The 14,951-nt window shown below is 31.8% G+C and overlaps 1 protein-coding gene across 1 annotated transcript in view; it reads left to right on the top strand.

Moving 5' to 3' along the window:
• The window catches only part of LOC111060297 (plastin-2), a 76,961-nt gene that overhangs the window by 31,527 nt on the left and 30,483 nt on the right, over positions 1–14,951 (top strand). The window contains exon 2 of the mRNA XM_039442837.1: positions 8,804–8,971. Coding sequence (XP_039298771.1) covers positions 8,804–8,971 — 168 coding nt within the window. The remainder of the gene's footprint in view (positions 1–8,803; positions 8,972–14,951) is intronic.

Below are 14,951 nucleotides of genomic sequence, written 5' to 3'. Positions count from 1 at the left end.
CTGGGTTCGATTCCCGGGCTGGCAACTAATTTTTGGATAGTAGTTCTCATCGAATTTCCATCTAGCTGTTAACCCTGTTATCAATGTCTGCAGTAGCAGAAGTCTTCGGGGTGATTTACAGCATTTATTTAGGATTTCCGTTAAATAATAATTATAATTAATATTACTTTTAAATGAAAAAGACTAAGACATTTTCAAAAAACTACGGATTTATTGATACTTGGAAAGACCAGTTTCGGTTATTACACCATTAAACTTATCTCTGATAAGTTTATCAGTTTATCAGAGATTGACAATGGTGTAATAACCGAAACCGGTCTTTCTAAAGGTGCGTACAGATATACGGGCCGCGAACATGAGCAATTCACTTTTAATCAGCTGATGCCAAGCTTTTTATATCTGTATCTTACCGTTTCTGTAAAAATACAGATATAGTCAGCTGATTAAAAGTTAATTGCTCATGTTCGCGGCGCGTATATCTGTACGCACCTTAAGTATCAATAAATCTGTGGTTTTTTGACAATTTCTTAGTCTTTTTCATTTAATATGAATAATTACCACAATATCAACTTCTCAACTACACAAAAAGTGAATTAATATTACATTAATAAACCTGTATTAGCTACCGTTTATAGAAGGCATTGACTAGACGGAGGATCGGCAACGTTGTTCTCCTATCTTCCTCCACTGCCATTATAACGTGGACCTCACTATAATAGTGTAACAAAAAATTTTGAAATAAAATACACAGCCAGTGAAGACTCGTCTGTCTATTGGTTCCAATCTCCTGGAGGTCTATATAGGAAATCCTCCCCCTAACTTAGCAAACGAAGCAAGCCTGCTGACTGTACAAGGTTGTAAGACAGAGATAAAATCTGGAGTTGTAGCTCTGTTCTTATAGTATTATCAATAAAGACACTATATCAATGAACCTTTCACAATTTCATAACCTCCATTCAATTACTACTTTACGTGCCGCTTGGACAAAAGCCGGTTAAATTTCAACCGTGATTAATTTCACGAGAACCAATAAGAGAAGCCGTCTTTTCTAAAAGGTCTTCTTTGATTGGTTCTCGTGAAATTAATCACGGTTAAAATTTAACCGGCTTTTGTCCAAGCAGCACGTAAAGAAGTAAATGAATGGAGGTTATGAAATTATGAGAGGTTCATTGATCTAGTATCTTTATTAATACTACTAAGAACAGAGTTACAACTCCAGATTTTATCTCTGTCTTACAATATTTTACAGCCAGCAGGCTTGCTTCGTTTGCTTCTTGTATAGCTGATGTATTTCTTACATCCAAACTGTGATCAGGCTTCTGTTTGAAATGTTTTTATTTGTATTCCCACTTTCAATATTATATAAATTTATAATTAATATAAATTCTTACTTTATTTAGTTGTGACTAGCAGGTAACCCGTGCTCCGCAAGGGTCTAATTAAAAACTTGACAAACTGCACCTACTGTGATTTTGAAGAATTTGAAATAGGCTTTAGTTATAGGAACTATATAAACTTGACGTATTGTAATCTTGCAGGATTGAAAATAGGCCTATAACCATCCTCGGTAATGGGGGTGCCAAATTTGGCTCCGACATTTTTGAGGTCTATGGTGCAAATTTCAGCCAAATCTGAGATACTTTTTGTTTCAGTATAAAGAATCAATAAGCAAAATTTCAAGTTAGTCTGTTGAGTAGTTCAGACGTGATAATGCGTCATTCTTGAATTTCCTATCCCTTACGTGTATAAGCCAGTTCTTTCCTTTATAATAATAATAATTTTTATTTCCATTAAGATGTATACAAAAGAACAAGAAACAATGATATAAAATAATATTAATTTCACTGTAGAAATAGTTGAGTTAGGTCAGCTCATTATAGCTTCTTATACTTCATGAGAAAGTATGACAAAAATTCGACTGAGTCATTGTCAATATTGTAGAACCGTTCCATAATTGAATAAAAACACACATATGTTGTCAAATTCTACACTGTTTTATTCGGTACACGACCATGGTTTCGTGACCACACCGGTCACATTTTCAAGTTGACTAAAGCTAAAAGGTTAAGGTAAACATTGAACATGAAAATTGGTACATGTTAGCCAACATAACTTAATACATTTGGTAAAGAGAAATAGAAATAGAAATTTAAGTATAAATAGCTTAATTTTAATATAATATTAAATGTATTAAGTTATGTTGGCTAACATGTACCAATTTTCATGTTCAATGTTTACCTTAACCTTTTAGCTTTAGTCAGCTTGAAAATGTGACCGGTGTGGTCACGAAACCATGGTCGTGTACCGAATAAAACAGTGTAGAATTTGACAACATATGTGTGTTTTTATTTAATTAGAAAGTATGAGTTTTATCTTGAGAAAGTTCTGTATTTGTGTGAATTTTATCCAGAGAAATTTCTATATTTGTATGAATTCTATCTTGGGAGATTTCTGTATTTGTATTACCTTGAGAATATATTTGTCTTCAGTTTACAACCGGAGAATGAGAGCGAATTCATATCTTCCACAATAAACCATGAACAAGCATAGTTTGACTTTTATGTTGAAGAATAAGCAATATACTTTGTATGTTCTTCTGACTCGAGTATTGATTAGCTATCGGACTGATACTTGAGAAATCAACTCAAGATAGGATAAATAGTCATTCCTATGGATCTAGTTCAAAGATATAAACGTGATGGGTGTATCTGAGAACAAAGGACCCCACTGTTACAATCGTTTTGTACCACATTATTTTATTATAGTAGAATAGTGTCTCACTTGGAACTGAGATAAGGTGAGCGTTGGATAACGAAAGCAAACGTTATAAGTGCTTAACTGGTTAGTTATTGACATTTGCAGAATGATAAGTGAACAGACCTAAGTGCAAGTGCTTGAATCATGAAAATAATTTATCCTTTGTTACACATTCATGATATTGTGTGAGTGCTATTGTTTGATTCATGCAAATAATTTATTTCTTTGTTACACACGATCATGATAGTGTTGAATTCTTGAAGCTTTCAGCAGTTGAAAGTAGAAATGAATCCGATAACCCCATAATAAAAACAGTCCTCTATGTTTCTTTTGCTGGACAGAATGTAGGCTACTTCTGAGTCCTGAACAATTTTGAAAAAAGAATTCCATTGTCTATTGGCATGAACGTGCTGGTTGCGTAATGAGTCTATACAAAATGGAAACTACGTTCGAATAAATGTCAGCAAAATCAGTTTAGCCTATATTGATTACTGTGCGGAAATTTTACTAGCAAACACTATTGTGGTCTATAGACGTGTTTCATAAATTATGGCAGAACTAATTCTGCTAATTCATGGAGTAAGTGTAATATTATTTATTTATTCGTGGACAGAATCACAAATCATATAAATATGATTAGGAAGGAACAACAGGCTTGGCCCAAATCTATTCCATTCCCAAATTTTGATAAATTAATAAAATGTCCAAGAAAAGAGGTTATGTTTCTACTGTAAAACGTTCAAGTTCAATTTTCGTCCAAAAGTATGTATGGAATAAATACATTAACAATCAACCTGAAAATTCCTAACGAGCTGTATTGCAGTTATCTTACATGTGAACTCGGAATTTGAGATTTAGATGAGAAATCAAGTTATAAATTAAATAATCCCACTTATACCACTTTGGATCTGACTCCTATTCGCATAACAATATGATTATATCTATAGTTATTATATTACAAATTGCTTTTTCATATCATATACAGTTCAATAATTATTTTCTTAGTCTATATTATGTAAATTCATCTAAAATTTTGCTGTATTGCAAGCTATCGTATATAAGTGTATAAGCCAGTATATATTGTAATCTACATAAATAAAGTACTCAATCAATCAATCAATCAATTCGCGGACAAAGTCCAGTAACATACTGTACTTTTTCTGAAATCGTAGTATCTTGTTCACTTGTAACTTGTCGTTTTATACTTTTGTGAATATTTTGTATGAATTTCCAGTGGATAAATTTGATTTGATTTGAAAAATACTTAGTACAGAGAAGATCCTGTGTAGTATAAATAATTCTGAAAGATTTTCATACTTGAGATAATTAATATGAAATATAGGAAGTTTACAGAACACTCAAAAAACTTAGGCCGGTTACACAAAAGCCTGTTAAATTTTAATCCTGGTGCCTCTAGAATTTTGAAGAGAAGGCTTCTCTAATTGGTTCTTGTAACATTTAATCAAGGTTAAAATTTAACAAGCTTTTGTGCAACCTTGGTGTTTTGATGTATCAGATTTGAAACTAGCTTCTTATTTTTATTTTTAAATATGGATTTCGGTTATGCTTGGTTCTTGTAACATATAATCACGGATAAAATTTAACAAGCTTTTGTGCAACCTTGGTGTTTTAATATATCAGATTTGAAACTAGCTTCTTATTTTTATTTTTAAATATGGATTTCGGTTATGCTTGGTTCTTGTAACATATAATCACGGATAAAATTTAACAAGCTTTTGTGCAACCTTGGTGTTTTAATATATCAGATTTGCAACTAGATTCTTATTTTTTTTAAAATATGGATTTCGGTTATGCTTATGTCATATAGTTACATGAAAGTCTACCTCTTTTTAAAACAACTAACTCCTTGACACCCCCAGCTTTGATAACTTGGGTCTATTTTTGGAATAAAAATCCCATTCAGCCGCTTTAAAAAATGATGCAACTGGTATCTTCTGCGGGAGTAGTACTGCCGTATAAAGAAAGCTGTGACCTATTTATAATCAAAATGCGTACTACCCATTCATTGGTTTCAAATCTGGGAGACTGAATTCAATTCGAGTAGGCCATTGCACTGTAAGCAGTAATTGAATTGCAGTATATATGATAAATATGATGTAAAGTAAATGCTAATTTGACTCAAATTTTCTTAACGGTAGTAGATTCTAATGAATTATGTAGTGATAATTTCTTCACCTAATTCTATTTATTCATTTTTCATTTTTATTCATTTATTCAGTTTTATTATCCTACTTATAGTTGTATAAAATAGGAATTGCTCCCTTTACAAACGTTAAACACGTGACTTGGTTTCACAGTTAACTTTGCATAATGCTACACTTGAAATGTAAAAAACCTTTATTGACAAAAATACAGTAAACAATACAATACAACAATAGAATTTATTACATAATAAATTGAATTATATTAGATATTATTAGGTTGGTGACTGGCATAACCTTTGAAGTTACCTGTTACCTGTAAAATAAAAGTTACCTGTAATGAAGTTACCTGTGAAATAAAAATCAATAATTTATTTTAAAAAAATAGTCGTATGTCTTTTTTTGGTGGGGAGTACTTGACGGAAGTTCCACCTCGCTAATATAATATTATTGACCGAGCGAAGTGAGGTCTAAGATTCAAGTCGACGGTTTGGCATTTTTCTTAATGTTTAAATGTTGCGCATTTACGGCGAAACGCGGTAATAGATTTTCATGAAATTTGACAGGTATGTTTCTTTTTAAATACAAGGTATGTTCGACTTATATACAAGGTTTTTGGAAACTTTGCATCTCAAGGATAATATAAAAGGAAAAAGGAGCCTCCTTCATACGCCAATTTTTGAGTAAAAATCAGACTATAGAATTATTCATCATAAATCAGCTGTCAACTGATTACACAGATGTTTGGAGAAGCCGGTCAATTACTGTATTTGTACAAGGTCTATAGTTTCATTCAAAGACCTTAAAGAGGTATGCATCTTTAAGCTGGGTTCACACCAAAATTATTAACAAAATGTTAATAACTTAATCCTTATAGATTCTATTAGATTGAACGGAAGTTGACAAACACACATCTTCATCATGTGTATGATAAGTTATGTTCAATCTAATATAATCTATAAGGATTCGGATTGAGTTATTAACATTTTGTTAATAACTTTGGTCTAATCGCAGCTTTAAGGTCTTTGGTTTCAGTATTTTGTTTTGCAGTCATGGTATTATTATGCGTGCCCATTAGTATCAATATTCTCACATTCGAAAAAACTAATTTAATAGGTGATTAAAAATAAACAATTAAACTAAATAATGCTGGAGAAATTATAATTTTTTAGATTGTAAAAAATTAATTTTTATCAGATAAAGATTATCACGGAACTGGATGAATCTTATCATATGGAATACAAATTCAAACGTGAACTGAGTTTGTTAACATTTAAAACAAATGACATCAGGTACTTGTGGATGAGAATACTGCGTGAGGTTTACTGTTCACAGAACTACTAGTTTTAAGCCGTCAATGGAAATCAATATATTATTCTTCACCTAATTCTATATATTTATTCATTTATTCAGTTTTATCATCCTACTTATAGTTGTATAAAATAGGAATTGCTCGCTTTACAAACGTTTAAAAAGTGACTTGGTTTCACAGTTTAGTTATAACTTTGCATAATGCTACACTTGAAATAAAAATCAATATTTTATTGTAATTTATTTAAAAAAATAATTGTATGTCTTGTCTTATTGGTGGGGAGTCCCTGACGGAAGTTCCACCTCGTAAATATATATTATTTTAAGCCGTCGATGGGCCTCTCGACAGATACTTCAACCAGGACTTCGATTTAAAAAAGTTAAAACAGTTTTTTTGTTAGTGCAGAAGTGAAACAATTTACGTAATACGTATTGCCACTTGATTCTGATAATTTTTGAGTCGAAAATATCCCACTTTACTACTTGAGGGTCATCGAAACATTTTACTACCAAATTATCACTTTTACTACAGTTGATGACATTGGTTGATTTAGTGGAATTGTTTCTGTCACTTACCAACTCATTGATTGATTCGTTACATACATTACATGTAATGCCAGATCATTGTCAGCTATTTAAAGCTACATTTATTCAATGAAGTAAAGAAATAAGTAAGCACTTGATTAATGCACAAATCAAATGTAGATGAATATAAAACTGATGAAGACTCAAATCATGGCAGATCAAATCAACAGATTCAAGACCAAAAGATTCAGATCCAAAGAGATATTGTAAAATAAATAAATAAGACGCAGACCTGAATTTAAATATGAAATCGAAAAAGGATTTTTCTTGGCTTGAATTCAACATATAGTACACATGATATACAATATTTTGAAGGTAGCATTTCAGGCTAAGTCGAACTGTATCATGCATTTAAAATAGTTCAGTTGAAATCAATTAATTTCAACTACCCACTCAGATTTCATACACTTGTATTGCCATTTGCGGACATTTGTTGTAGAGTTTTCGATCAATTGATAGACTTTAATTGGTAGCTTGGAATTATTTGAATCAGTAGGTCACCTTCACATTCACATATAACAATGGCAATGGTAGTAAATACTCTGCTTTTCATGACTCAAATCTATATTTTATTAAAAAGAGCTCATGCCATATTCGTTTACTTATTTATTCATATATTGAAACACAAGAGCGGAATGAAAAAACAAAAGCTAGCCCAAAGTTTCTTCTATTCCCAAATTTAGTCTAATAAAATGTCCAAAGTGTGTTTAAGTTCACATCACTATATGATATAATATATTGAGGTTGTATTTGTAAACGATAATCAAGAACGAACATAGTCAAGTTCGATGTAGATACCTAGCAACCAATAGTCGTTTTGACACTGAAGGCGGATGTATCCTAATTATGAATACAGTGTAAGCTCTCATGGCTTTACAGCATTTGAACTGAGTTTAAGCAGATTTTCATTAATTTGTTTTCAAAACAAGCAGTCGCTCGTTTGGTCTCACCCCAGCCTGATATTATAATGACATTTTTATAAAAAACTAGCTGGCGCGGCGAATTTCGTACCGCCAAATAGTTAATGCATATCATGACAAACTTTAGCTTGATACAACACACCTGAGGAGGCGCGATACGGCATTCTGCAACCAGGTGCTTCTTGCTTATTGGTTTGAATGGAAGAACTCACACACACTGAATCGGGCATGGCGTTGAACGGTGTGATAAGGCAATCTCCATAAGATCAACACTTGATCACCAAGCCGCGCCTGCTAGGGTGTGCTTAGCCTTAGTTTAATCTGATGTAAATTATCCAATAATCAGTAATTACATTTATATCTGAATATGGACTTCCCATGTGCTTGGTTAGTTGTGTAGCAGTTTGTATCTTTAGTTATAGTTGAATGCAGCTTGCTGAGAATTGAATCGTATATCTCCTTGCTGCTGATTTTACCGTGCATATTCTAAATTTACAGCATTCCGAGTTCTACGAGTCAAGTTTAGACGTCGTTCGTACCGCGGCATTATCAAGAAATTGAAATTTTGTGAAACAGTAGAAACATAATCATGTGAAAACAGATCTATCGACGGCTATTGAATGACGCAAATGATTATAACAGCTAATTTTTATTTCTGTGTGTGGCCAGCTCACAAATCTCCCCTCAAAAGTAAAAATTACTTTACCATGTAAAAGAACTCACACACAAAAAAATTAGAAATTGAAATTTACTTTCACATGTAAACTTTAAAGGACCGTAGGAAAGAGTTCTGAAGTCGGATTATAAATTTGTTAGGCCATAAACCTGGTCCTGAACATAACGAACACTACTAAAAAAATCATCAAATTCGATGCACATAATTATATAAAAATTTATTGAATGTCAAAATTTGAGGCTCGATTTTTATTTATATAGATTTAAAATCGTGATCATTTACTGTGTTGCATATTCAGCCTTTTTCATTAATGATTTTAAAAGACATATGAAGTGAATTATTATTATTATTTTCATTCAATGTTTAATGGAGAATGTATGTATTGTTTTCAGATCGACAAAAATGGAGACGGCTATATTGATTTAGCGGAATTGAAAACAGCGTTGGATCTATGCGGGTTCAAACTTCCAGGATGGAAAGTGAGAACTATCATTCAAGATTTCGATGATAAGAAAAGGACAGAACACCAGGGGCGCCTCTCCTTTGGCGAGTTTGAAAAGGTAAGGAATAGATGTCATTGAAAACATAGAAAAACTTCCAATAGCAATGAAATATTCCTGGATATATTCTTGGCCCAGGAATAATTTCATGTGCCCGAGAACTTTGTTGTTAATTTCAGTCAAAATATGATGAATATTTTTTAAGTCAGTCAAGAAAATCTCATGTACACTGTGCCCGAGAATTTTGTTGTTAATTGCAGTCAAAATGTGATGAATATTTTGTAAATCATTCAATATAATTTTTTGACATAGTCATTCACGAGAAAGATGCCTAAAGCTGCGTACAGACTTGAGCGCCATGAATACGCGCATTCACTTTTCATCAGCTGATGCTATTCTTATCATATCTGTATTTATTATTAAACAAAAATGCCAATTAAATGCTGTAAATCACCCCGAAGACTTCTGCTACTGCAAATATTGACAACAGGGTAACCATCTAGATGGAAATTCGATGAGCGCAACTATAGAAAAATTATTTGGGAATTAGGAGGTACTGGGTTCGATTCCCGGGCTGAAAAATAATTTTTGTATAGTAGCGCTCATCGAATTTCCATCTAGCTGTTTACCCTGTTGTCAATATTTGCAGTAGCAGAAGTCTTCGGGGTGATTTACAGCATTTAATTGGGATTTTCATTTAATAATAATTATTCATTAATTAGCATTTGAACAAATGCAACTTCCAATTTTATTTCCATCTTTATATATATTTGTAAAGAAACAGTAAGATACAGTTACAATAATCCTAGCGTCAGCTGATGAAAAGCGAAATACACGTGTTCATGGCGCATAAGTCTGTACGCACGAACGCACCTTTACATTTCATTACTTGAACGAGTACGAATAGACTATTTTCTTCTATAATTTGAAATGGTTGATTTCGTAGTTTTATTTGTTGATAGGAGTCTATATCCCCCTTTAGTTCATTGATGGATTAAAGCGAATTATACTACACATAATTGAAAAATATTGAACTAAGAACCTTCACTGGATGAATGCAGTGTGGCTGCATTGAAGCGTAAGGTGGAGGGATGGCTGTACCGCCTGGGCTGGGAGTCGTCAGAAAACCTGCTTCAGTTTGTTTATTGGCACTAAGATCATCTCTATTAATTTGATAGCTTTTCTTATACATACATAGATTTTTTTCAATTTTCATAACTTACCTTTCTTCTCTTTATAATTTACCACATACTCTATTTGATCGTTTATAGATTTACATATTTTCATTACTATATTCTTTTTAATGGTCACTGTGGAATCGGCTGGTTTCTGTTCCTCGGTAATTTTTTATATGAGAAGCTACCATTATTTATTACAATAAGTATATACAAAATATATTCCACTCATGCAATCTCAAGAATTTATTCATATTTCAATTCTCGAATCTGTATATATGTTACTCTTATCAATCTTTTTCAGTTTATGAAATTTCGTCAATGAACAATGTAATAGGTGATATTCAATTTCATAATTATAATACAAACTATCTTATACTTACCTTCTTCTTGTTAACAAAGTCGGACATTCTATTACCTATAAAATATTATGAATAGACTATTGGCTACCCACTGTAACAGGAACCCACCCCCTACACTCAGACGAATAGTCTTGTAGGGGTATTCCAGTAAAACATGCTCTGTAGTGCAATGTAATCTGTATTTTGTATGGAATAAAGAATATTTGAATTTGAATTCATTATATTCCAAATGCATTCCAATCAAACTGGATCGTCAAATTGAGTTCAATTAGGAGGTTCTCAACTCCAAATAGAAAATTATAGGGTACCCAATTAAGTTATTTCCAATTGCATCGGTAGTTTAAAGTTGTTTTAAAATAGTTTTAAAATCTGTAGTTTTAATTATAAATATAATTTTGATTATTTGTCTTTTTTCTGTTAGCGCTACTCTTGAATATAAATAGAAATATAAATCTGAAAGGGTACTTAGATTTCTATTTTTATTTGTATTTTGATTATTTATTTCATTTATTAATACAATCACAAGTCATATATCAATGACTGGGAGTGAGAAACAGGCTCTTCGCCCAAATTTCATAAACAGTAACATTTCCATAAGGTAGGTTACATTTCACTTCCAAGAATTTTCTGTCCAAAAACTAGAAACTAAAACTGTTGAATTTATATAATAAAAAGGATGAAATACCTAATCAAGATTCAATATTAAACATAATAATCACTAAAAATTTAGTTGTTTCAGGAAATTTGAGGCCAAACTAATTTTTTTGAGCAGTTTTATGAAGTTATCACAACTTTAACTAAACTCAATTGTACTGTGATGAGTGCAATTAAGTGGACTTATGTGAGAATTGTTGGAAACTATTCTAATCTTGAATACTGATTCAGATGTCCTTGTTGATGCCGTAGATGACATCCTTGATAATGTGATCAAGGGCATGCTGACATGCTGATGCTGTCATCTTATAAATATTCATTATGGAATCTTCTCAACATCTTCACGACAGAAAGATGGCAAACAATATATAGTAGAAGGAAACTAGTCTTATCTATTAAAAGAAACCCTATTCATTACTTAGTTCCAAGTAATGTGTATTGTATAACTCAGTAGAACGAAATAATAGCGTATTTCTTTCGTATACTAAGGCAGTTTGAAAAGTTTCCGACCTAACCATTGAGATGACTAACCCTCGTGAACAATCGTGAACAAGATGTGGTGTGTATTTGGTTATAGAGATTTTGATAAGATAAGATTTTGGTTATATTTTTTTAGTTACTTACTGAAACATATGGACGCTTAGTATTTATGTTACAGTCGTTTGAGTAAGTTGATGATGCGTATTTGGTGTCGCGTCTACTCACTTCAGACCAAATTTTGTTCAATTCCCAAACTCCTTGAAGGAACATTCACATTAGTCAGGTTTACTTGAATTCAAGTTTTGTATAAAATGAATGTATTAGCGAAGTTGAAGTCAATTTTATAAAAGAACAGAAATTTAATCCAATATACCAATGTAGACCCTTCATTACTTGAATTCAAGTTGTGTATAAAATGATTGTATTTGCGAACTTGAAGTCAAGTTTATAAAAGAACAGAATCTGTTCTTTTATGAATCCACTACGCCAATGTAGACCCTTCTTCTAGTTTTGTAGATATTGAACATGTTTGACTTTTGAATTCAACTTGAATCTTGAAGGTACAATCCAACCTACTAGTGGAAAAATGAGATAAAAACAGTTGTCAGTCAATGTGAAATTTATAAAAACAATTAAATAAAAAGGTATGGTGCAAGAAAAGTATGAAAAATGAGAAGAAAAATTTGAGAATACAATAGATTAGATTTATATACTTTTGAGGTTATGAAAACTTAAATTCAAGAAAACTTGACCAATGTAAACCCCACGCAACAGCTTGCTGATTTTCAAGTACTAATGGTCAGTAATGCATCCAAATATCATCTCAAGTGATAAATTGGTGTCAAAATTTAGATTATTTGCGCCTAAAATGTGCCAACGGATTTGGAATTGAACAAGTTTTTGTCTGATGTGAGCAAACGCTACATCAGACGCTACATCAGCAAACGCTAAGCTGACGTCAGCTTACTAAAACGACTGTAAAATAAATACCATGCGTCCAAATTGGCTGAAATTTCAGTGAGTAACTATTAAAATATGATTGATTGAGTGAGTACTTTATTTATGTAGATTACAATAATATATACTGGCTTATACACTTATATACAATAGCTTACAATACAGCAAAATTATAGATGAATTCACATAATATAGACTAAGAAAATAATTATTGAACTGTATATTATATGAAAAAAGCGATTTGGAATAACTATAGATAATATTGTTATGCATCTACATAAATTGGCGGAGCTTTGGACATATCAATGTCCATTCTTCGGAAAGAATATTCAAAATATCCTTCCCACTAACTCTTTAACAAAAGAGTTGTAAAGATCAGAGATCAACTATGATCAGAGAAATATAAACAAGAGAAGTATACATCATATATCATGTTCACGAAACTTAACTGATTTAATTCTGTTCAAGCTGAGATTGTGTTTAGTTAATTAGCATTTGAACAAATGAAATTTCTAATTTATTTCCATATGTATCATGATAATTTAAAAACCATGATTGAATTTGAACGATTCACTTTATCAACACTGCTTTGACTTTGGCACTTTCACTCCACAACTCGAAGGGTTTGGTCCGCTTCAATCTGCGAAGCATATGTGTGTTCAAGTAGCTGAGCAACTTATTCATTTTCCTTACAGTTGTGTTGTGAGTGATGTTGTGGTACTTTTCCATAATGAAAACACAAATTTAAAATTGTCAACCACTTTTTATCATACAAAAGTGGTTGTATCACACATAAAAAGTAGTTGACAATTTCAAATTTGTGTTTTCATTATTCATTTTCATTTTCGGATCCTGTCTTGATGCTTGCGTGTGAAGCGCCCAATTTCCGATGAGACGAACACCACCTCCAGATCTCTGTGAATGTCGGCGTTCCGGAAGAATATTAGAACATAGACGATTTTTCTCAAAACTTTGTTTTCCTGGATTCGTTGAACAGATGAATACACAAATTAATCAATAGTCAAAATTCTTTATTACACATTCTTCAAGAACAGTAATTGTTGTCGAAAAAATATTAGAATCGTTTGTAAAAACACTTGACTTGAATGGGCTACTTTTATAAATTAATTAAACAATATTGAAACTTGAAGTACACTTTATTATTTAAAATATTACAACGACTAGTTTCGACCATAACTTAGGTCATTTTCAAGTTGAAATGTGGAAAATAAATGAACAAGTTGATACTATTTAATAAGAACATATGCTTATAAAAAATAATGAATAAGAAGTAAATGAATCATATGAAAATAAGCATATGTTCTTATTAAATAGTATCAACTTGTTTATTTATTTTCACATTTCAACTTGAAAATGACCTATAGTCGAAACTAGTCGTTGTAATATTTTTTTAAATAATAAAGGGTACTTCAAGTTTCAATATTGTTTTATTAATTTAGAATTGTTTGGTAACTACAAAGAGCATAATTCATTATTAATATTTGTTATTTCAAAAATATATTCAGTATATTTTTCACTGCCAGTCTGAGTCTCTTGTTTCAAGAAATTCACATACTTCATACATGGGTCTACCTTTGAGAAACTCACTATGGGCCGGTTTCCGAGCTTGGGATTTAGCTAAGTCCTAGACTTTAAACAGCTGGAGTCAGAAAATTGGCTTTCTGAAACGGGGCGTAGTCGCAGTCATTGTCATAGTCACGTTTGAATTAAATTTCGAAAAACTAGAAAATTGAACACAAAATAAAATAAAGAGAGAATAGTGTAAAGATTCAGCTATTTTTGAATTATTTAGGAATGTCTAATTTCGTCAAGGAAAAATGTTTCCAATTTATAGAAATGAGGAAATAAAAACTACGACTACTGTTATAAAAGCTGCGACTACGTCCCGTTTTGGAAAGCCAATTTTCTGACTCCAGCTGTTTAAAGTCTAGGACTTAGCTAAATCCTGAGCTCGGAATCCGGCCCTAAGTCTTTTTTGCAATGTCACACAATCCAAATTATGTTTGAACTGTGTTGTTCAGTTATGTTAGTATTATATTGCTACACTCTTAGTTTGTAAATATGTTTTATTAATGAATATGAATAAATAAATTCGAATGTATGTTGTATATACTTCGATCGAATGAGAGAATAACGTACTTATTTCAGAGAGATTACTTGTAGCCAATACTTGTGTCCTTGTGTTAAAGATGCTTCATTCCCATAACAAAAGTAAACAAAAGTAAACAAAATCTTTCAAGCTGGGTCCTCTTGCATGGGAAAACACTAGCTAATATTTTTGCAATTTCCTATTCTAATAACCAGCTGACTACTTATTATTAGTTTGTATTTTAACATTCAATAGACCCCTGAACAAGACTTTTCCACAGATACTACATATAACTGCAACTA

Source organism: Nilaparvata lugens, chromosome X, assembly GCF_014356525.2.
Source record: "Nilaparvata lugens isolate BPH chromosome X, ASM1435652v1, whole genome shotgun sequence".
In the NCBI taxonomy this organism is placed as follows: Eukaryota; Metazoa; Arthropoda; class Insecta; order Hemiptera; family Delphacidae; genus Nilaparvata; species Nilaparvata lugens.
Note: the sequence above shows the minus strand (reverse complement) of the source record. Positions and strands in the feature narration are given on the sequence as shown.